General features: G+C 40.1%; 1 protein-coding gene across 2 annotated transcripts in view; it reads left to right on the forward strand.

Annotated features, from left to right (window-relative positions):
* ttc27 (tetratricopeptide repeat domain 27) overlaps positions 1–25,673 on the forward strand; it is a 106,375-nt gene that overhangs the window by 50,721 nt on the left and 29,981 nt on the right. For both annotated transcript variants that reach the window (XM_023296331.3, XM_023296338.3), the window contains exons 10-12: positions 11,570–11,683; positions 16,787–16,882; positions 20,737–20,859. In XM_023296331.3, the coding sequence (XP_023152099.2) occupies positions 11,570–11,683; positions 16,787–16,882; positions 20,737–20,859 (333 nt within the window). The remainder of the gene's footprint in view (positions 1–11,569; positions 11,684–16,786; positions 16,883–20,736; positions 20,860–25,673) is intronic.

The following is a 25,673-nucleotide window of genomic DNA, read 5'->3' on the forward strand; positions in this document are numbered from 1 at the left end:
TGTCAGCTGGTCCCAAAAACTCAAGCCCACATGATACCATCAGTATAATAGTGGCATTTTAATGATACAAAAGCTAATGCAACTTGTTTTTATTCTGTTGAATGAGTGTCAACACAAAATATCTACACATGTAATGATTTTGTAACAAAAATGTATTCAAATTTCGTAGGAGATAAACCTTCGTGCCCTGTGAGTTTTCCTTTGGAGTTGACTGTATGAAGGAATTACATCCATGTGCATTAACCTCTTTATCTGCTTTTAAAAAGCAGTGTTATTGCAGCAGCTGTTAATGGAAATTAAAGGGGATCAGCATGCCATCCAGTGTGTGAATTGTTCCTCTGTCACAGGTGAGAGTGAGGACACCTCATTGCGATGAGAGGAGCTCCTAATTCCCACTCATTATCCCATATACTACACAAGAGAGCAAGGTTGGGCACAGTCTGTCACAGATGTTCTTTCCCGTCACTGTAACTTTGAAACCCTAGCCAGAAATTGCTGAGCATTGTAAGACAAGCCAGACTCTTTCTCTCAAAAGCTACGAGCTTGTTTTGAGACACTCCCTGCCCTGGAGACGTCATTGAGCAGTAACTGGATAGCTTACTTGGCCGATCCAGCACCTGGAGTCTGAAAGCATTGTGAGGGTTAGCTCCATTCAGGTTGATGAGAACGCTTGGCAGAAGAAATTTAACAAGGCAGGAAATTAAAAGAAAAAAACAGTGATTCTCATGAGGTCAACCCAGGGGCTGGTACTACCTTGCGCCAAAACTTTGTCTTGCCTATAAAAATGAAAAAAAAGTCTGTCTTGAAAACACAAATGTGAGCTTCCTGTTAGCTTCCTGTGCTGCAGGCAGGTTGAATGTTTTCTTTTAATAAATGAACATGTATCTTTCTTATTTATATTATTTATCATTATTTTAATGGCAAAGTATATTTCCTTATTGCTCTGCCAAGGAGGCAGAGCCTCACCAGAGTTACATGACCATCGGCGTTGGCTTGTCTGTCCGACTGTCCTTTAGCAAAATTACTCAAAAACAGACTATTGGATTTGGATGAAATTTTCAGGGAAGGTCAGAAATGACATAAGGACCAAGTGATTAGATTTTAGCAGTAGGGCTGGACCAAATAGCAGTTTCTGGGCTCCGGATATTCGACCCTGATTAATGACGAATATCCAAATATTTGGGTTTGTTTCGTAATGGCTGACGGGAGGGTGGGGGGGGATGGACGGATGGATGGAGGAACGAGCCGAATATTCGGTTTGGTCTGTAACATCCGATGCGGTGGGCAAATGGAGGAAGGAGCCAAATACACAGCTCGGTTCGTAACACCTGTCCGACGGGGAGGTGGGGGAGTGGAATCCGAATATTCGGCTCTCAAAATAAATATTCGGATGCCACCGTCACAACCGAATATTCGGCTATTCGGGTCCACCCCTATTTAGCAGTAATGCGGCTTATAGTCTGACTCCGCGGATTTGTTAAAGATTTCTGTATCATTGCCAGATAGTGTCACGGCATCAGTGTAACTACAAGTGAACACTACGTCAGCTGCCTGCTTACAATCACATGATTGCAATCCTGCTACAAATCCACCGCTGTAGACTTATCGGGACTTATCTGTCGGAAATTATACAAGGAATATTTGATTAAATTATGGGGATGTTTCTGAATCCCATCAATTCCCGCCGCCCGCTACATATTTAGGTCACGCGATTTGGTATCCGTACATAACGTACACATGCATAACACATGCCTGTGCTCATCCCAGTGTCACTTTGTTTCTGGGTACATCTGTATTAAATGGTCACATTCTATGGTGCTGTTATTTTTGCCACAAATTTTTTCAAGATTTCAGCCGTCGGAATGATACAATGACTGAGCAGCCTTGGCAGAATACTACACTCTCTTCTTTAGATGCTGTCATCCTTTTAAAGTGATGTCTCTCAGATGTGTCAGTGGGACATACAACACTAGGTAATGCACATCCAGAATGACTGTATGTCTAGATACTCTTTTTCTGAGATGTTTAGGGCCATATACTAAAGCTTTAGTATTTATAGTGTTTGTTGTTGTATGAATGCCATTCTCATTATTATTTTTAACTCCCTTCAGCTTTTCTTACTATTGTTGTGACACTTAACCCTTCCTGCCCATCTGTTTGAAATTAAATAATTCAAGCTGTTTCTTGTTTGCTTTATTCTTGAGCAGTGACACCTACAGTGAGAAACTTTAAATTAATAGCTTTAATATAAGCCTCCCTTTAAGATAAATTAAATCCATCCATCCATCCATTATCTATACACAGCTTAATCCTCGATAGGGTCCCAGCTGACTTAGGGCGAAGGCAGGAGACACCCTGGACAGGTCGCCAGTCTATCACATGGCTATACATAGAAACAAACAATCACATTCAGAATCACCAATTAATCTGAGCATGCTGTTGGACTGTGGGAGGAAGCCGGAGAAAACCCAGGCATGCACAGGGAGAACATGCAAACTCCATGCAGAAAGATCCCAGGCCCAGGCTGGGATGCAAACCAAGGATCTTCTAGCTGCAAGGAGACGGTGCTAACCACCGAGAAGCCCTAAATGAAATCCAGTATTTCATAATTTGAGTGGCCCCACTTGTGCTGCCTCACCTTGTTGTTTGACCTGTTTATTTTTGATATAGTATGGAGAGCATCCAGTTTTTGTCTTCCTCTAAGGCCTTCACAAATTTGCTCAGCTGTGACTAAACAGTGTCTGTTTGGTTAACTTGAAATGACACTCTACTAGCTCTAGGGAAAATACAAACTTTTCATTTATTTTGTATGTTCATGCATTTTTTTTGGACTTTTCTGGAGATGTCATTGAGCAGTAACTGGATAGCTTACTTGGCTGATCCAGCACCTGGAGTCTGAAAGCATTGTGAGGGTTAGCTCCATTCAGGTTGATGAGAACGCTTGGCAGAAGAAATTTAACAAGGCAGGAAATTAAAAGAAAAAAACAGTGATTCTCATGAGGTCAACCCGGGGGCTGGTACTACCTTGCGCCAAAACTTTGTCTTGCCTATAAAAATGAAAAAAAAAAGTCTGTCTTGAAAACACAAATGGGAGCTTCCTGTTAGCTTCCTGTGCTGCAGGCAGGTTGAATGTTTTCTTGAATGAACATGTATCTTTCTTATTTATATTATTTATCATAATTTTAATAATATATTTAAACAGCTGCGACTAAACAGTGTCTGTTTGGTTAACTTGAAATGACACTCTACTAGCTGTAGGGAAAATACAAACTTTTCATTTAGTTTGTATGTTCATGCATTTTTTTTGGACTTTTCTGGAGATGTCATTGAGCAGTAACTGGATAGCTTACTTGGCTGATCCAGCACCTGGAGTCTGAAAGCATTGTGAGGGTTAGCTCCATTCAGGTTGATGAGAACGCTTGGCAGAAGAAATTTAACAAGGCAGGAAATTAAAAGAAAAAAACAGTGATTCTCATGAGGTCAACCCGGGGGCTGGTACTACCTTGCGCCAAAACTTTGTCTTGCCTATAAAAATGAAAAAAAAAAGTCTGTCTTGAAAACACAAATGGGAGCTTCCTGTTAGCTTCCTGTGCTGCAGGCAGGTTGAATGTTTTCTTGAATGAACATGTATCTTTCTTATTTATATTATTTATCATAATTTTAATAATATATTTAAACAGCTGCGACTAAACAGTGTCTGTTTGGTTAACTTGAAATGACACTCTACTAGCTGTAGGGAAAATACAAACTTTTCATTTAGTTTGTATGTTCATGCATATTTTTTGGCCTTTTTAAAGCTCTCAGCACTGCATTTACATCTCAGGAGTAACTAGAAAAAGTGTCTGCGTTCAAACAGTCTAAACAATTATTCAGAACAAGCTTTATCCTGTAAGCCCAACTCTGTCTGAATGGACCCTCGTCAGCCTCTAGTACAAAGCTTAAAATGGACGAAATCAATAGGTCTTTTGTCCCACGAGCACTATGTTGCTTATCCTTTATTGAGTCTCATGTTTAACTGCATTGAATGCCCTGTTTTTTCAGATGAGGTAAAACACACATAACTAGCCCTACTTTGGAAAAAGAGCTGATATTCAAAATTGGCTGGGGATGTTGATCATTTTTTAATAGTTCTTTCCTTTTTGTATTAGCTGAGTTTGTGGAGGGGGCAGCATGGTAGGATCAGCAGATAGGATGTGTGCTCAAAGTTAACCCCAGGAGACAGCTTTCCTTTCAAGGTGTTCAGCTCTAATGTGTTAACAAAACAACAACATGAAGCTATATAAATTGAGCACATGCTACACACATTATGACATCAGTTTGCAAGTAAGGTTGAAGTTGAATAGGCTGTTTCTCATCTCACTAAAAGTATTGGGTTTGAATGGCTAATTTGACCTTTCAGGAATGTTTAATCAGTGCTTAGCCATGCTGGTGTCATGGCATTAGGGATGGAAATGTCAGTCATTTTACTACTTTGGTTCACACTGAAATATCAGCTATCTGATGTATTGGCATCAGATTTTGCACAGACATTAATTGTAAACAGAGCATGTATCCTAAAGACTGATGATCCACTGGATTTTCCTCCAGTACCACGATGTGATTGAGGTTTTATGATTATATGGGATAATAATGACAGAAATGTGGCATTTTCAGTTAGAATCAGAAGTATTGACAGTACTCTCACTGAAACTGTTATGATTCTGTCGACTAGGTTTGACAGTCTGCTTCAATCTTTCATTGCTCTTTACACTTACTGTCTTTTTATTCCCTGCCGCTCTCCTGCTGGGTGAGGCATCCAGGACAGTCAGTATGTGCTGGCTGGGTTTGTTTAGGGGACACCAGTAGCCTTGGCTGGTTTCTATACCAGCATTTCTAGTCTGTTAGTGGCACACTGAGCTTCTTCTGATCATTAATGGATTTTCTGTTATGAAGTCATTGAGAAAAACAATGCAAATAAGTCCAGAAATTGGGGGTATGTACAGTCTACAGTACACTGGAGTGTGTAGTCTTTTACTTTATAACTTATTACCCAGGTAGGATGCTTTACATTTTTCAAAATTCACTAAATTTAACCTCTTGCTCTTAGAATAAAACACTGTCAGTTTCTTCATTTCAAATATTTTCTCCTGAGAAGTTTCAAAGATGGCCAGAATGAAAAAGTAACACTGATCATTCTTGAACAAAGTAACAGTTTTCTCCAACAGGAAGGCAAATGCAGTTGCAATACTGCTTGCTGCAGTTTTATTTTTCTGTTCTGCTAGAGAAAACATTTAGTACATCTCACACCTGACTGCTCCCACTCTGCTTGCTAAACACAAGTCACGTAGTTAAAGAAGAAAGTGGAAGAGAGTGAGTAGGAATGATACTAAGTCATGCTGCTGGTGCTCCTCTCATGCTACAAACTTACACTGGAAGCACTACGGAAGCATATTGATGACAAAAGTACTACTCAGTCTGAAAGTAAACATTTCAGAGTGTGAAGTTGTGGATATTTTTGTGACTGTGTGCTTGGTCTGATTTCTCTACATTTTTAGGAAATGTTTGAGCACCTGAGATCACAAGTAGACACTTCCCAAACATTTTAAACTACTAAGAGGCAGCACAGCATACCCTCACCCAGAAATTAGTCATCACAAGGAAAGAGTGGATATGTTGCTCCTCCTTGCAATTGATGACCACATGACATTTGTTTCAGACATCATATGAGTTACATATTCAATGCCTACACATCAGCACTGACAAGGAAATCTTAGATGATACTCCAAGTTATCATGAGTGTAAAGAGTACTGTGGTCCACAGCAACAGAAGGAAGATTCAAATAATTTGACTTAGGAATAGATAATCATTGTGATAGTCCCATAGGAATAACATACCAACTTACATTTGCCTTTGACTGGTATATACTGTCATGACCAAAAGTTTACACACACTTGTAAAAGCCATTTGTATCATGGCAGTCTTGAGCTTCCTCCTCTAACTCTGAATTTTGTGGAATCATGTCTTTTTCACAGAAAGCAGTCTTGCATTTTGTTTCTTTCACAGATTTGTTTTAGGTCTTCTGGAAATGTGAAAAAATCTGCTGGATAAAAAATACACATGCTAATATCTGGTTTTATGTCCTTCAGCCATTTTCACCTCAACTAGGCCCTTTTGGTAGCCACCAACAAGCTTCTGGTTGTATCTTTGACCACTTTTTAAACTAATTATTAGACCATCCCTACCAAATATGCTGTTGGTCCTTCATGTGCTGCTAAAGCAGCACTGCATGGATTCCACAGACCTCTGAAGGTCTGCATTGTATCTAACAAAAATATTTTAGGAGCAGATCCTTAAAGTCGGGGCTGCACAGTGGCGTAGTGGTTAGCACTTTCGCCTTGCAGCAAGAAGGTCCCTGGTTCGCGTCCCGGCTTTCCCGGGATCTTTCTGCATGGAGTTTGCATGTTCTCCCTGTGCATGCGTGGGTTCTCTCCGGGTACTCCGGCTTCCTCCCACAGTCCAAAAATATGCTGAGGTTAATTGATTATTCTAAATTGCCCGTAGGTGTGAATGTGTGAGTGCTTGTTTGTCTTTGTATGTGGCCCTGCGACAGACTGGCGACCTGTCCAGGGTGTCCCCTGCCTTCGCCCGAGTCAGCTGGGATAGGCTCCAGCCCCCCCCCCGCGACCCTAGTGAGGATTAAGCGGTGTGTAGATAATGGATGGATGGATGGATGGATCCTTAAAGTCCTGTCAATTGTGAGTTGAACCTGCTTTGGATTAGAATTGTTCCTGCATATCCCTCAACACCCAGTTGCAAGTTAATGATTTGTCTTCCTGCAGACCACTGTTGGTAGGTACTCACCACAGCTGGCTAGGTGCACTCCACAACCCTAGTTATTTCTGAGTTGCTCTGACCCAGTCGTCTGATCATAATAATTTGATCTTTGCCAAAGTTGCTCAGGTCCTAACAGATGCCCAGTTCTCCTGCATCTGACATACTGACTGCGAGAACCAACTGTTCCCTTGTTGCCTACTACATTTTTTGACATGCACTGTTGTCACAAGAGAATCTGTGTTTTTATCTGTTAGTGGCCGCAATGTTTGGCTCATCTGTGTGTAAAGCTTTCTGATGTGCAAAAACCCTTTTGTAAAAATAGTACATTTTTGAGTACATGTTGCAGGTAAGCTCACCTCAGAACAACTGCTATGTTGCTTTGTAAAACATGAAGCTATACCTCATTTTGATTATTATTCCTACTGAATGTCCTGGATTCTAGTCAGCACATTAGTCTAACATACTTTTCTAGTTAGCAGCGTTTTAGCTGACAGTGCTATATCCTCCTGAGACCTGGCCCATTAATTTATGTCTTCTGTACTGGACATTTGATTTTGATCCAGGTCTTTTGACTCATTTGTGCTACCCTACTAATAAGTCTAAATAGAGGACATCCTGGCCTTTCCAATGATATCTCATGTAATTGGGTGGGATGTGGGGAACATTGTTTTCATGCTGAGACAAAATTGAAACTGCAGCAAAACACAGGCCTCCTGACTGTTGAGAGTTTAATTTATGTTCTTTCAGTTATGTTCAGTGGACATGCTGTAAAATCTAAAATAAAAATATTTTCAGAAAATTCAAAATTGTGAGTTGTTTTAGCTCTAAAAATTCAGGAAATCACAAAAAAAGTTAAATTGAAAGATACTTTTTTCCCTCAGTTCTCAGGAGGTTAAAGTGCGAATTTGTGCTCATCGCATTCTTGGAAGTTGGACTGTGTTATCATTCATCCAGCCATCTGTGAGCTCAGTTTGAACAATAAGCTGGCAGCATATGCTGCACTGGCACCGCAGTGGATGAAAGGCTGCTGCAGCCAGCGGCTTGCTCTGTGAGCAGGCATCTTCCCAGCCTACATGTAGATCCAGGAATCTGCAGGCTGGTTAGATGGTTGTCACATGTCTGGCTGTCTTCGTCGATACCTGGTTTGTGCCATCTTCCTGAAGGACCACCTGGAGGTAGTTCTGATGTGTCAGTTATTACCTGACAGCAGCAGTCATTGATATTAGTTTAACAAGGCATTGATAGTATCATTGTTAAAGATATGTATGAAAATAAATCAGGTTGCATCATCTTTGCAGGGAAAAGTAGACTGCAAACATGTCGTAGATACTCTCCACATCTCATTACAGGAAAAAACTAGAGAGAGTTTTACAGAGTGCAGAGGGGTTGGGCAGCATAGACCGAGGGATTGATGAAGCACATCAATATACCACCAGCTGCTGATCAAACAAAGAGGATTTAGGGATCTGACTTGTGTCCAGTTCCCACTTCAGGATCATTATACCCATATCCCTTTCAGCTCTGCAAACATGTATCTTCACAGGTCTTATCTGTCTGATTGTCTGTCTGATCCCTTTCTGCAGCATGGTCGACTCATAAATCAGGGCTCAGCAGAAGAAACATGTCCATTTTGAAAGAGAAATATTGATTTTAAAAAGCCAGGTCAGAGAGATAATATACTTGGCTATGACTTAGGGCTCCTGCGAAGGGCGGGGCATCCCGTCCATGTGCGTCGAGCCGACCAGATGAACCAGTTTCTTCCACTGCTGACGGTCTTGTGCCAACAGCTCTGCATCCTCCACCACAACTACATGTTGTTTGAGGTCGCCCGCAACGACGTCGAGCCATCGGGTGCGGGGCTTGCCTCGTGGTCGTGTCCATCCTGCGGCCTTCGGGTCGAACTGGAGAATGGCTCTCGTCGAATGGTCAGGAGGAAGGCGGAGGACATGGCCGAACCAGTGGGTGCGGCGTTGCGCGGCCAAGCAAGATGCTCTGGGCTGGCAGGTGCGGGCTCTAAGCACTGCGTTGGAAGCCCGCTGGGGCCACCTGATGTTTTCGATCTGTTCTGAGAGCCCTGCTATCAAAGCCATCTATTCTTGCAGCCAGAGTTTCACTTGGCTATGAAGCTTTGTTTATTCCACTGCAGTTGTTGCAGCTTCATACCACCAATGTGTGGTCAGTCCAGCTCACTGGTGCTTTCTTTCTGTATGAGACATTATTTACAAACTTTTGAGTGAGTTTTATAGTGTGATAGAAAGTACATGATTTCACAACAGTTTTAGTGGAATCATATTGGCCTCAAATCTGTATGGGTGTTATTTTCCTCTGGGAGTAGAGTTCCACATTTTAAATACTCATAAAGTTAAAGTTAGTGGAATGATTCGTTGAAAGTCTAATTTCTGTTATACACATAATATACAAAAACATTATACAGTACCTGTTAAAGAAAGTGATGAGTAGGATAAAATGCTTGTTGTACGGCTTAGCTGTGTGGAAATGAATAACAAACAGCTAAGGAAGTCTCCCACGGCTTAGTTTTAGTTTTTTTTTTTCTGTTTTTCAAAACAAAGGAGCAGGCATGCCTACAGCTGAAGTGTATATTTATGCAGATGACACAGTGGTTTACTCAATGTTGTCTTCTCTGAGCCCAGCTGCCAATTAACTCCATGCTTTTCAACTGCTGCCTGCCTAATTGCATGATCTGAAGTTGGTCCTGAATACTAAGAAAATCAAATTCACAATCTTTTCTAGAATTTGCTCCCAGATTATACAGTGCATAATGCAGCATTCATTCATTGGATGGTGACTTAATCAACAAATATCTTCCTGATAGTACTTGGGTATCTAGTTGGATAATTGACTCTCTTTTAGAGTATATATTGAACTCCTAGTGAAAAAAAATTAAGTTTAGGCTGGGTTTTTCATTTTGAAATAGGGCATCCCTTAATTTAGCAGTTAAGAAAGTCATGCTTGTATACAAGCATTACTAAACAACACCTTTCTTAAATTTTGCCATCAGTATACATCATTTTAACTGATCTGATAGTTTGAAACTTTTCATGACTGTCATTGTCCAAAGCACTCATTCTAATACAGCAGAACACAGTACAAGAGGGGAATTTTATCTCCGGATACTATAACACCACCATCCAAAACCTCCTCTAGCTTCTCATTGCATTTGAAAAGCGATCATTGCTCATTAGTTTTGACAGCTGAATGACAAACGCTTAGCATGCTTTATCATTTGATTTTAATTTCTCAGTGATTGATGCTAGTCGAGGAATAAGTGTGTAATTAGTACAATTTACTGTTGTGGTAATGACTCCAGCAAGACTTGCTAAGCATCCACAGACATCATTAGTGTTTCTTCATTTCACCTACAACCATGTATCACTTTGTGTATTCCCATCATCATCAATACACTCTCTGCAGAAAGTCATTGTTGTATAACCTATTCTGATTAAAGCTGAGCCAAGACCCAACTTCAGACAAGAAGCTACAGTCATCGTCCCTGATGTCTACCTGCCAGTAAATCTGCTGGATATCCTTCCCCCTGTTCCCTTTAATCAGCTCATCTAAAGCTAAACCACTAAGCTGTGCCAGCTATTATGCAGCAGATTATCACCACAGCACACAGATAAAGACTTTCAGGCTGTAATAGGTTTTAATAATTAGGTGTTTCACTGAAGCTTGCTGGTTGATTTCTCACTACAGCGCACAGCAGACAGCTGGGCCCTGTGTTACTATGGCTGCAGGGAAGATGAGGAGAAAGAAGGTTAGGTCTTAGGTTTTATTCTGGTATTCCACCAGGTTGTGTGAAATTGGGATTTCTACTGGATCTTGCTACATCTTGTTTTCTGTTATATTGATGAACAGATAACAGATTAATTTAGAGGAATAGCTGTGGAAGTTCTGTTTTTTTGTTTTTCTGTCAAGAGTAAACAACCACGATCCTTTCTCAGATTTAAGAGTGTATTGCCTGACAGGTCAACACTTGTTGAGAGTGAAGTAGTTTTGCAAACATGTTAATGCCTGAGGCTATGCAGGTGTAGAATCTGAGAGTACACACTAATATTGATGGTGCTCATGCAGAATTCATCACAGCTGCATATTAAGAGTCTTTATGATGAACATAAGTATAGCATTATGAAATAGGAATGAAAAGTAACAACCTTCTTGTGATGGTGAAAAGCCCAACTGTGATGGGATTAACATTGAAGTCCTATGGTAGAATGGTATAGTCGGTAAAGTACATAAAAATTCAATATGTAACTATAAATGCTTATAAATCACTACATTCCATCCAGTTCAGGTTTTATTCAGTGTCTGCAGTGTTGTCCGTTTGTCCATGGGTACATAACAAATAAGAACTGCTAGTTGCTAATTCAGCCATTAACTTGACACCAGTTTGATGATATGACAACAAATATGGGTTAAACTGATGCTCAGAAGAGACTCGTATACTCTGGAGTGGATTTCAGTCACTGACCAGAACATGAAATATGATCACCCTCCTCTTCCTAGAGAAATAATTCCCATCTGAATGGGATTTTAGATGGCAGCTTTGAATGTAGGCTGAATAATTATACAATAGCTTTTAAGATATTGATTCAATTGCCTACAACTGCTGAAGATCAGTTTTGTTTTTGTTTTTCCTTTTTTTCAGACGAGAGAGGTTTTAATTACCTCTGTCAGTTGTTGCAAGATCAAACCTTCCTGCATGCTCATCTTTGTCCCTCTTGTGTCCTTCTGCAGTGTATTCTGTCTCAGCCCAAGTTCTGGGCTGTAGAGGTCACAGCTCTTTGCCTCCGGACCAGACTGGAAAAAGCAAGAACGCGGTGTGTGGAGAGAGCCATGATGCAAACTCAGGTAAAGAGATACCCAGCAACTTTGTCTCTACTCAAGAAAAAAATGAAATACACATATTGCACATAGTGCTTTGACCTCCAAGAGTATACTTTGTAAAGAAAATATTTTCCAAACAAATGCAGGTTACTGAATTGTGTTGTTTCATATACAGCCAGTGTGTAGGATAAGTCTTCCAACATGGTTGTTCAAGAAATGAGAAGCTCCTCACTGCATCGTCTAGGGTTAAATATGTGTTTGCCTGCTGGAACATATTCATCACTGCAGTAATTATTCAATGGAAGGCTCTTACCTATTTACTTAGTTAAACCCAGGTGGCGACTTTTTTTTTTCCTAGGAAGTATATTAAAATATTTCAAAAAGTCAGCAAAGATCAATTAAAATACATATAGTAATGCAGAAATGTCCAAACTCTGAATAGTAAGTTCTGTCAGTACCTAGCCAGGATTCCCTTTGCTCAAATTGCTGCAACAATGTGGAATGGTGGCAATCAGCCTGTGGCAATGCTGAGGGGTAATAGATGTCTAGGTTGCCTTAATAGTGGCCTTGTGCTATTCTATATTGTTGGGTCTGGTTCATCCAATTCCCCTCTTGACAAAACGTCACAGATTTTGTTTGGTTCAGATCTGGTGAGTTGACTGGTGAATCTTGTACTATAATGCCACACCTCTGACATGTCGTACAACAGGAGATTAGCAGCATTAATATGCAAGTGACAAATCTGTAGGTGACCCTGCAACATGGAACAGAATCTCATTCGAAGGTTTTAAACACCTTCTGTATTATATCGGAGTATGCAGACTGATATGGAGTGTTGCTAAAACATTGGCCTGACTGATCTGTACATTGTGAATTCTTGTCTATGGTCATGTTCTTCTATTACACAAAATTAATACACATTTCTTGCTGTTATTGCCATAGCAATTAATTTAAATCAATCCCAGAATACTGCTAGTCACTGCTTTTTCATTTTGCATGTGCTCTTAAATGTTAATCAGATTCCACAAACCATCTTATCTGCACATCCGTGAATGTTTAGCCTTCAATGCACAAAACAAGAAAACTGGTGAGACCATTAACAAAGTTAAAAGAGCTGCAGAGCTCAACTCAGCTCACAGTGCCAGTGAGTTATTGAGTAACCTTGTTCTTTCTTTCAAAACAACCCTCAGCACCAACAAAACCATTAATCCCGCACAGCTCCAAATGTTATTTTGGATGTTGATCAATAACATCCCTGAAACAGCGAACACAGACAGTATTATGGGATTATGAAAAAGCCAATGAAGAAGTTGTAAGACTCAAACACCTGGCTGGAAGACTACAGTCACTCTGCTTGTGCTGAAAGAAATATAACATAAATTGTTTTTGCTTGTTTTCCTCCAACCTGTACCAGCTAGAGGCTGGGTAGTGGAGAGTAAAATTGTAAGCAGTAAATGTAATTTTCTTAGATGTGCTTTATGCACTTGGAGCACTTTCTTTGAAAGGTTTCAGGCTTATTGAACAAATGAAACACACTCCTTCACTCTTTTTGGTTTCTTTCTATGTCACTGTCTATTCTGTACAACGAAATCCATCATCAATCAAGACAATACTGTGTAATGTGTTGATTGACTGATCTAGATTTTTGATACACTATATTGGCAAAAGTATTCGCTCACCTGCCTTGACTCACATATGAATGTAAGTGACATCCCATTCCTAATCCATAGGGTTCAATATGACGTTGCTCCACCCTTTGCAGCTATAACAGCTTCAACTCTTCTGGGAAGGCTGTCCACAAGGTTTAGGAGTGTGTTTATGGGAATTTTTCACCATTCTTCCAGAAGCACATTTGTGAGGTCACACACTGATGTTGGACCGTAAGGCCTGGCTCTCAGTCTCCGCTCTAATTCATCCCAAAGGTGTTCTATCAGGTTGAAGTCAGGACTCTGTGCAGGCCAGTCAAGTTCATCCACACCAGACTCTGTCATCCATGTCTTTATGGACCTTGCTTTGTGCACTGGTGCACAGTCATGTTGGAAGAGGAAGGGGCCAGCTCCAAACTGTTCCCACAAAGTTGGGAGCATGGAATTGTCCAAAATGTCTTGGTATGCTGAAACATTCAGAGTTCCTTTCACTGGAACTAAGGGGCCAAGCCCAGCTCCTGAAAAACAACCCCACACCGTATCCTCCCCTCCACCAAACTTTACACTTGGCACAATGCAGTCCGACAAGTATCTTGTTCTCCTGGCAACTGCCAAACCCAGACTTGTCCATCAGCTTGCCGGATGGAGAAGCGCGATTCGTCACTCCAGAGAATGCGTCTCCACTGCTCTAGAGTCCAGCCTGCTTTACACCACTGCATCCCACGCTTTGCATTGCACTTGGTGATGTATGGCTTGGATGCAGCTGCTCGGCCATGGAAACCCATTCCATGAAGCTCTCTGCTGAAGCACTGTTCTTGAGCTAATCTGAAGGCCACATGAAGTTTGAAGGTCTGTAGTGATTGACTCTGCAGAAAGTTGGTGACCTCTTGGCACTATGCGCCTCAGCATCCGCTGACCCCGCTCTGTCAGTTTACGTGGTCTACCACTTGGTGGCTGAGTTGCTGTCGTTCCCACACACTTCCACTTTCTTATAATACAGCTGACAGTTGACTGTGGAATATTTAGGAGCGAGGAAATGTCACGACTGGATTTGTTGAACAGGTGGCATCCTATCACAGTTCCACGCTGGAATTCACTGAGCTCCTGAGAGCGACCCATTCTTTCACAAATGTTTGTAAAAGCAGTCTGCATGCCTGGGTGCTTGATTTTATACACTTGTGGCCATGGAAGTGATTGGAACACCTGATTCTGATTATTTGGATGGGTGAGCGAATACTTTTGGCAATATAGTGTATACACCGATCATTCATAACATTATGACCACCTGCCTAATATTGTGTCGGTCCCTTTATGCTGCTAAAACTCCACTAACCCAGTTGGGCATGGACACAGGACCTCTGGGGATGTCCTGTGGTACTGGGATGGTGGTCTTGTAAGTCGCAGGATGGGACCTACCTAGATTAGACTTGTCCTGGCACATCCCACTGATACTCAGTAAGATTTGGGTATGGGGAGTGTGGAACCCAGGTGAACGCCTTAGCCTTGCTGTGTTTTCTGGGCCACTCCTGAGCAGTTTTTGTGGTGTGTCGGAGTGCATGTTGAGGGTGGCAACTGGCATCAAGGACTGCTGTTGACATGGAGGGGTTGGGGGGTTGCTTGATCTGCAATGTTTATGTGGGTGGTACATGTCAAACATCTACATGGATATCAGGACTCCAGGTTTCCCAGCAGAATATTGCATTATAACAAGATGATCAGTGTTATTCACTTCACCTGTCAGTGTGCCTGATCGGTGTGTATGAATCCATTATGTATGTTTTTCTGCTGTGAAGCGGTGATTTCATAGCCACCAAAATGACTTTCTGGATCAACAGACTTTCAGCTTTCAGTTTTCCCTCTTTCACAGTCCAAGCCCTTGTGTATTAGCACAATTCAAAGTGCCACATTGGGTTTGTATTAGCGGCGGGATGCGATTTTTTAAAAAAATTTAATCTAATTAATTACAGGCTTTGTAATTAATTAATCACAATTAATCGCATTTCAAACAGCAATATTTGACACAATCAGTAATTATTTTCAATTCAAATAAATTTTGGTTGCGTTTATAATTTATTAAAAGACAGACATTTTTGTGGTTTAACTTATTACTCTGCCGAGGCTCCGCCTCTTTGGCAGTGTAAAAACTTAAACCACAAAAATGTTTTTCATTTCTATTTATCTACATTTTTCATCTGTCTACTACATTCACAGATTACTGCAAACTCAAAATGCAATTATAGCGATTATATTCAACATTGTATGACTTTTTGTAAACTAAAGTACTTTTAGTGTCTTCTAAAGTGGTCTATTATGGGATGGCTACACCGTTAGCCATTAGCAGGACTGTCGTAGCAAACGTTAGCTCTGGTGCTAACAGCAACATGTTTAGCATTGAAGTGATACCGTCGGCTTTAAGTGCTGCGGTGATCAGAAAACTGTTTGTTGCACAATTTGCACACAACCAAGCTTTTATCCAAGCTGACGTAGGGAAGATTTTTTAAAGAAAACTTTCCTCCCAACAAGCACAATGAGTCACATCTTCTTCACTGCAGACCATAGACCATATGCTGCAAACAGACTTTAGGTTCATTACCGCCACCTATTGGGCTGGAGTGTTCGTCAGTGTTACCAGTGTGCTACAGATTAGGGAACTGAGAAAGGTGCGATTAAATGCGTTAATTTATTTAACACATTATTTCTTCTGTAATTAATTAATCGAAATGAACGCGTCAATGTCCCAGCCCTAGTTTGTAATGTACATATTCCACATATGATACAGAGTCCAACACTGTGTGTATTTGTCAGGTTTCCACACTGTGCACAGCCTGCCCTGACTGTGGCAGCTATCACTTTTATCAGGGTAAGAGGGAACCACAGGAGACATGTTGTGCTGGGGTGTCAGGAGGCTCTTACCTCTTAATCTTTACAGCTGATCCTTCTTATCGCTGTGGAAAGGTTGCAAAGCTGCTGTAAGGATGTTGGCAGAACTATCTGTTTGTTCCTCCTGGGATTTTATTTTTTACAGAGTTATCCCATTTGTGTAAAAAAAAAAAAAAAAAAAAAAAAAGCGCTCCTTTGTAAAAGGGGACAGTAGCAGATGTGGGCTGAGAGAATTGTGTTCACTGTTTGCTCTTTCATGTTCAAGACCATCTTTGTCTCCATGAATGTTCCCTGTCATCAGCCATTTAGTACCTAATGACCCCTGTAACCCTGTCAATACTCAGGGGCCAGCTGCACCATATGAAAGACAGGTGCACTGCTAGTTGTAAGGACACTGGTACTGCATCTTCTGTAATTGCATCTTCAGTCGATAAAAGTGAGTTTCAAAGTCGTTTTTTTTTTGGGTTATGAGGTGACAAACTCTGCAGTTACAGTAGGATGAAATACAGTACTACTCTGCAGCACATAGTAAATTTTGTACACTCGTCAAAAAATAATCAACCCAGCTGCCAGAGTATCATCTTTGCTTTTCTTTTTCCAGGCGATAGTGGACTACTTTGAAGACAAGAGCTGTCCTGCGACCGAGCGCCTCAAAGTCTTCTACTGCTGCCAGGCCCCACCCAGATGGGCTGTCCAGGTATCAGACATTTGCTTCAACTTCACATCCCAAATTTAAAGGTTTTTCATTTTCACAATCTAAAGGAAGATTTCCACAATGACTATCACTCGGTTCTCTTTCAAAATGAATTTGCTGGATGTGGTTTAATAAGTTTTTCAACAAGGGGGTGCTCTGAAAAGAGTGCAAATAGTATAGCATAACACTTAATGTTTGCCATGTTCACCATCATAGTCCAGCTTTTTAGGGTGCATTTGCTAATTAACATTAAATGTACAGATATAGTTATTACAGTGAATTCAGTGGGAATACATTTGGGGGTAACACATTTCATTACAATCTGTCCACTAATACTTGGTTGGAGAATCAGTACCACTCGCTGTTCATCGACAAACCGACTCCAAATATTTGTCTGAAGGAAACTTTATACTTGCTTAAAACATCCATCCATCCATCCATCCATCCATCCATCCATCCATCCATCCATCCATCCATCCATCCATCCATCCATCCATCCATCCATCCATCCATCCATCCATCCATCCATCCATCCATCCATCCATCCATCCATCCATCCATCCATCCATCCATCCATCCATCCATCCATCCATCCATCCATCCATCCATCCATCCACCGATCCACCGATCCACCACTTAATCCTCATTAGTGTCGTGGGGAGGATGATGAAAATTAGTTCCACAAATGTCTCAGCCAAGTTTGTAGCAAGAACTAATTTTGGATGAAATGCTTTGAGTAGAATTGCACCTCTTAGATCCTTGATAATCTGAAGAAACCTCAATTCAGACTGTTTGTCATCAAAACAGTAGAGTTTACTCTGTGGGAACATTTGAATGCCAGTTAGACATTAATTAAACTGACATTTGTCGAGTCCTGCTGCTAGTGAAGCTAATAATAGTTTTAAAATGGTCATAGAGTAACCATCACTGAGCAACTGTCTTAAAATAAGCCTGTGCATGCCAAAACTAAAGCAACCCAACAATATAATATGTTTAGTTACAGTCTCTGCTTATCTGTCCATCCAACACTGATCCAAATTGTTATAGCCCCACAATTGCCCAACTTAATATATTCAGATTTTTTAAAATGTTTCTAACAGAATGGTACACTGTGATACTATTGAATGTGTTGATCACATTAATACTTCTGAAACATTTACATTCTGGACATTTTGGATGTTAAAGTTTTACACTCATTTCTGGTAAGTCATATGAACAGCTACATTATCAGTATGACAGTTTTGAGTTTGACTTATAATATTTCAGTATTATGGGTAAAATGAACATTGCAGGATTGAAGTTAGTGGCCGATTGACTCCTCTTTTGCACGTATTCATTTCTCCTCTCTGCAGGTGTTTAGAAATGACAGCTCTTTGGCAGGTCATAGCCAGTGCATTAGCATAGCTCTTGAGATCTCACAGGTTTTTTGGTTATTGAGAAATGCATAGAATGAAGCCCACTGTGTGATAATATTATTTCATACTGCCATTAGAGCTCTGCCACTGTTTATCTGCATTTCTAATGGAGGAGCAGCTCACTGTGGAACCTCAGCAGCTCTCTCCTACTACATCTTTTGACCCTCTCAGAAACAAACTTGATTTTTCCTATGTTATCATCTGCATTCTTGCATAATGGACTAGCAGCATGTGAAGCAGTTATTCGCTGTTACTGCGCAGTATACATGTTGTTATGACTTGTTTCCACATAGCTTTGTGTACGTGTATGAGTCAAGCCAAGTCCATTGATTCCTACTGGACCTCTATGATCTCCTCCACACATTTTTTTAGCGATCCAGAATTTGCCTTGAGTATGTTGAAAGTTTGCAGTAATGCTTCATGTGCATATTTCACAGAACTGAAAGGTAAAAACTAATAAAATCACCTTTCTTCCCTGGGCGTGGTGAATTTTCTATCCGTACATAAAGAAATGCATTTCCTTGTGTTCAACGCCAGGGGGTGCAGTCTGTATATTCTACAGAATTACTGACATTAGACAAAGCTGTGTGGAAACAAGTCATTATACTCCAAGTTTTTACTGCAGTGTAGGTGGTAAACTAGTTGGCCAGAATGCTAGTGTTAACTTGCTGCTAAATCCTTCTCTTATACTGTGGCTTTTGAAATTCAGGCTTTTCAAATCAGTGAAAAAAATCACGCCCTTAAAGTTTTTAATACACAGTGTAACTCAGAGTGCTCCATGAACAATGTGTAATGTGGAGAAATCCAAAGCTTAACAGATGTGCTGTGACTAGATTCTATGATGTGATTGGACCTACACTGTTGGATCAGTGTCTGACTTGTTTCCAGTTAGAAAATTTCTGCTTTTACTATAATCCCGTGATATGGTTTTCGTGCAGCAGAGGAACATGGGATATATAAAGACTTCACTGTGGCTGTAGGAAAATTCTCTGTTGACATTCTGTGACACATTTGCTGAAGCACAAAGTACCAGAAGATGTATGAAGACAAACACTAGACACTATAACCCCACAGATAGGGAGCAGAGTAAAATGGAGAGAGCAGTAAGTAGAATAAGCAGTAATAGAAAGATTTAGACGTGTCCAGGAGATTGAAGGAGGAGGAGGAGTGTTGCAGAGATCAGTTGGGAAGGAGACATCACCCAGGCAGCATGTAATAACTGATAACGGCAATAAAGCTGGAATTGAAGAGTCTGTATTGCCGCCTGGAGACTCAAAAGTGGGCTGGAGCGAAGCATTGCAGCAGGCACTACAACGCATTTTGTCCTCACAGGAGAACCAAAGCCTGCATGTAGCAAAGCTCTGAAGGCCTTTTTATGGTAGACGTTGGCTTTTCGTATTGTGTGTGTTGTATTTTGTTTTCATGAATAACTATTTCATTTTCATGTCTTCGGGATGAGGGCATTTTTACACTTTGCATATTGTTGGTTTTGCACATTTCAGGCCAATAACAACACATCACATACTGTGTATTTGACATTACTGCTGAGCATTTATTGAAGCAAGCCATACATTTTACAACTGATTTCATACCTTTCAAGCAGCCATTGATTTCCCTTCATTTCAAAGTGGTTAAAAACATCAACCTGTAGTGATTTCATACAAGTTTTACTGTAGATAAATAAGAATCACCATAAGAGTCTTTATTGTTTTGAATGTACGTTTGTCCGTCTGTTTGTCTCCTCGCAACATTACTCACAAACGGACTAACACATTTGGATGAAATTTTCAGTGAAGGTCACAAATGACACAAGGACCACCTGATTACATTTTGGCAGTCCTGCGGCTTATAGTCTGGATCCACAAATTTGTTCAAGATTTCTGCATCATTGTGGGATAGTGGCATTACGTCACTGTAACTATGACTACAAGTGAACACTGCCTACTGACGATCACAATTGTGATCCTACTACACATTCACCGCTGCAGACCTACTGCGAGTTATCCGTCGGAAATGATACAAGGAATGAGCAGCCTTGGCGGAGTACTGCGCTCTCTGAGTGCTTTTCTTGTTTTAATGACCAGCAGCAGGTGTATGCATAACAGCTGGGCAGACAGTGCTATGGAGTGAGGTTACTCCCTAAAATTGGAATTGATGGTGGCCCCAGAAATCCAGTATCATTGAGGCTCTATACAGTAGTTAGCACTGTCTCAGGTCATATTTATGTGTTCATTCTAATAATGACAGCGATGATTTTGATTTTATGGTCAAACACCCTGCTATACTGCTCCTTGTATTTAGTATTGGTTACTGAATGCTAACGTGCTGGTGAGCGTTGTGCCTGCTCCACCAACATGCTAGCATTTTCACTGTGAACATGTTAGCTTGCTTACAGCCTCAGTATGGTGTTACCTCTTCAACTTGTTCTCTCATCCTCTACAGAAACAGCTGGCCAGCCTGCTAACAGACCTTGGCTGCACCAGTTCAGCTCTGCTCATGTATGAGAAGCTGGAGCTCTGGGAGGATGCAGTTATCTGCTACGAAAGGCTCGGCCAACATGGAAAGGTACACACTCAGAAAGACAAACACATTCAGCACAGTGTAGCATGTTCCTCTACTGATGAATGTTTAAAACCACTGAAGATACTTTTCTCTCAGTAAATAAAGTTGTATTTTAATGACTTCATTTGTTTATCATCCTATTTTTTAATTTTTTACTGTCAACTGACACACTCAGACTGTTTATTCCCCAAACTGATGTCATACTCTTTGACAGCATTCATAAGCTGCACTATTAGAAACAGGTTTCCATCCACAACTTTGTGTCTTTTTAATTGATCTTCAATAGTTTCCATCCAAATGTGGTGCATGGAGGGAATATGCAGTGTAATGTCCATTTATATCCACTGCTGCAGCAGAAAGAGATGATATGATTTAGTCAAACTTAAAATAGTGAAGATGATTGTTGAAAACAAGACAACGATATGTTATTTATAGTGGCAGGAACCTCAGGGTCACCTGCACAGCTCTAACTACAAGCTTTTTTAAAAACATTTTAAGCCTAGTCTCAAAAGTACAGATGTTAGCTGCCTCCTCACAGCACACTGATACTGAGTCAGTCAATACTGAAGTTGAATGTTTTATGTATGTTGTTATGCATTCTCTATTTGTTCATCCTGTTTCTATCGCTCTTATACACATTTGTCTTTCATAGATGTACCATCTTTTTCATCTTAGCCAAAATTCTGTACTATTTTGTCATTTTTTGAGATGTTTTTAAATTTTTAGCATTTTTGCTCTCCATTCTTTTTTGCACTAACTGAAAATGTCCATAGAAATGCTGCCAATTAAGCTAATGATTAGCAGATATCCAGGACAAATGACTTCAGATTAGTTTCTGTATGCTGAGATCCTTTTAAAATGAGTGAACATGAATCAGAATTTTCACCACACAGTGTATACTTTATGAACAATGCATGTTTAGTTTCTTTTTTTGAATATATACACAGTGCTTAACAAATTTATTTGACCACCACCCAGTGTAAGGTGTATGCCATCGCTGCCCTAAATTAACAGTGTTGCCGGTTACCAAAATATTTTTATGTTTCTGTAATGGTTAATCCACTGGTATGTGCAAGCTCTTTAAATCAGCATGATATCTTTAATGCTAAAATATAATTATTGTTGTTACCCATAAATTTTCTATTTTGGTGTTTTTTTTTTTTTAAAAAGCATAAAAAATGGTAAAGCACATTATTATTTTTTGATTGAGATGCCAAATTACAGTTATTTGCTTACATTCCTGAACCAAAATAATGATAATTTAGTGGTTGTATGGTTTTCTTGATTAATTTCTGACTTCTCAGAGAATTCCAGTGTGCTGGCTCAAATTTGGGTATAAAAACGTGAATTCAGTTTGAAATTCCTCACTCCTGTTAAAAATGGTGAAGTGCAGGAAACTCTCTGAGAAAGACAGAGTCTGAATTAAAGCACTTCATGATGCTGGATGGTCTTTGAGACAAATAGGGCAAGACCTTAAGTGTTCTCACAGTGTGGTCAAGTATGCCTTTGACACGATTACAGAGACTGGTACTTACAAACTGTGCCAAGGAAGTGGCTGAAAACAGAAACTAACTGAAGCAGATGTCAGGCACCTCAAGATTTGCAGTACTAGAGACAGAAGGAAGACCACTGCTGATCTTCAGGCAAAGATTAATGCTTCTAGTTCAGAATCTGAGAAAGTCTCCAGAATGACCATAAGCAGACAACTGAAGGAACAGGGCTAAAGGGAAGACTAGCTGCTAAGAAGCCATTATTGATGCCTGCAAACATCCAAAAACACCTAAAATTTGCCGGGGAGCACAGACACTGGACTGTAGATGACTGGAAGAAGGTACTCTGGACGGATGAGTCCAAGTTTGAACTTGTCGGTCAGCATCATCGTATTCATATCCGCAGAAAAGCTGGAAAATGTTTTGATGCTAGATGCACTGCACCCACAGTGAAACACGGTGGAGTCTCCATTATGGTCGGGGGTTCCATTTGTGGAAACAACCGGGCAAATCAGTTAATCAATGGTATCATGAACAAGAAGGTCTACTACAACATCTTGGTGCCTCATGGAATCCCATCTGGATTGAACCTGACCTGACCTGGTCATGGGTTCATATATCCAGAAGACAATGACCCCAAGCATACTATAAAGCTATGCAGAGACTACTGGACCAAGAAAAAGGAATTTGGAGTACTGGAACTGATGGACTGTCCAAATCAAAGTCCAGACTTGAATTCTACTGAACAGACCTGGGATTTATCGAATTCAAAAATAGATGGCACAAAAGTTTCATCCAAAACAAGTCTGTGGGAACAGCTAGAAACTATTTAGAACTCAATAATAAAAGGGACTGTGGAAGGGTACATAAAAACATTGTCAGCAAGAATACAAGCTGTTATCAGGGCCAAAGGAAGTCATACAAAATATGAAGATTTTTGGTTAATATTTGTGAATAAGGACTATTTAGTTGTTCCCCTCTTGTTGTTTGTTATTTGCCTAATAAATAATAATAGATTTCTAAAATATTTGTGTTTTCCCGTTTTTATGACAGGCGGTCTAAAAAATTTGTTAAGCACTGTATATATATGGCAGTACCTGTATCTATGGATGAATAAACGCAGTTCACCCCGATCCACATAGCGCCTCTCTGTTGTCCGCAATACAGCATTCTTCAAGAAATAAGTACAATTGCTTCTTTTTAGTGCTCTATATTTGATACCAAGTAGCATATATATACTCAAAGAATCTCTGTGCCACCGAGATTGACCCTTTAAAAGTATGATGCTCAATCAGTACAAACTCTACACCCCCGTTTTCTGTATCAACATTTATTTTGTAAGACGGCCGAACTATAAAACGTACAGTTGGAGGCCAATTCTGCTCTGTGTGTCAGGTACAGATGGTTTGTTTGGAGGGAGAACCTCACTCTGGAAGGTTTTCATTTTTACAGTTTTCTTTCTTTCTCATTTTGTCGAATGATAAACGGCCTTGTTTCAGCCGACTGTGCACATCATAATCTATCATTACTGACTGACAGCTAAAGCTAGCAAATAGTCAACAACTTTGGCAAAAACTGACTAGTATTGCATTGACTGGAGAAACTGGAGATACATTTGAACAGATGTCTGCAGAGATAGTTTTACAGCTTTCTTCTGACTCATGCTCAAATGCTCATAAACACAACCCAAATCATACTTTAAAGTCTGTGTTCTTACAGTTTACATGAGTACCTCTAGTTGTTTTGTATTGCGATGTAACAGCTACTAAAATGTGGGTGAACTACAGCGCAGTATAATGTCTGAAGCAGTAATGTGGCTGTCGCTACCTGTGAACTACAATAAACTCTGATAGGCAGATACACGTTTTAGAATCACTTTAATATTCGCTCCCTTTTTTTTTTTTACAGTTTCTGACAGAATAGAAACAATGTAATATGTCATGAATAACATGTATACCAATGATTTTATTATTATTTTGTCGCACTCAGTGAATTTGCTTTTTTTTTCTGTATTGTATATTATCTGCATTGAATGGAGCACTAACTCCACTGAAAAATATGATTGCATACAGGTGGGTTTGAAAGGTGTCATCTTTATAAACCATCAAAATGACACCATTGATAAGAGCAAGAAACTCTAAAACCCAGGAGCTTTCTTGAAATATTCATCAGTGACCTGTCGTTCTTTTGCAAAACGTGTCCAATCTAAGCCTGTAATTGAGATAATTAATCAAAATCGCAAATATTCCAAACGTCTCATTAAAAAAATGTATCTAAAATGAATCATCGGCTTCAAATTCTCTGAACAACAAATGAGGCCAACAGTCAAATGACCCAGAATTCCATGACTTTTAATCTGAACTGGGCTGAACTATTGTTTGTGTTCACACGAAGCACATTGGAGGCAAATGGGAAACAAATCGCAAAGTAATAAAATATCTATAGCATGTGGAAACTCTATTTTTTCCAATACCGTTACTAATTGTGCAAAAAAATGTGACAGGATTTCTTAAGTATTCCCTTTCATTGTTGTTCTAAATCAACATATAAGATGTGTAAAACTGAGGGTAGTCATAGCAACAGTGCTCATGCTTTAAGCTGTTACCAGTTAACTTTCATTGGTGAAAAGGAATCACTGACAATGACTTGCATACGTGGATTTGGTCATAGAAAGTTCTTTATCAGAGTAAGTAGTAAATTCCTGTCTCTGCCAGTGTAAACATTTTCCATATAAGCACCATTGGCCTAACAGGAACACACACATACTGTGACACAGCTGGATCTCTGCCCTATGGGAGCGCTTGCTGCCCTCTTAGTGTTAGAGCTGAGGGATCATTTAATACCCAGCACTTCTTTGTCAGATAAGGCTATTTTTCATGCTGCATATGCTGCTTTCAGCGCACGCACGCACGCACGCACGCACGCACACAAACCCTGGCAAAGTAACTCACAGAAGAGTTAATCTGCTGTTTGATATGGATGGACCAGCTTCTCTGTTACATCACCCCCCTCTATCATATACAGTGCCATGAAAAAGTATTTTCCCCCTTCTCAAATTCTTACTTTTTGCTTATTTCCCCCACGTTAATGTTTAAGATCATCAAACAAATGTACATATCAGACAAAGATAACCCAAGTAAACACAAAATGCAGTTTTTAAATGATGATTTTATTTATTAAGGAAAAAAAACTATTCAAAGCTACCTGGCCCTGTGTGAAAAGTAATTGCCCTCTAAATGTAAAAACTGGTTGAGCCACCTTCAGCAGCAACAACTGAATCAAGTCTTATCTATTAATGGCAATGAGTCTTCACATTTCTGTGGAGAT

Source organism: Amphiprion ocellaris, chromosome 16, assembly GCF_022539595.1.
Source record: "Amphiprion ocellaris isolate individual 3 ecotype Okinawa chromosome 16, ASM2253959v1, whole genome shotgun sequence".
Lineage (NCBI taxonomy): Eukaryota > Metazoa > Chordata > Actinopteri > Pomacentridae > Amphiprion > Amphiprion ocellaris.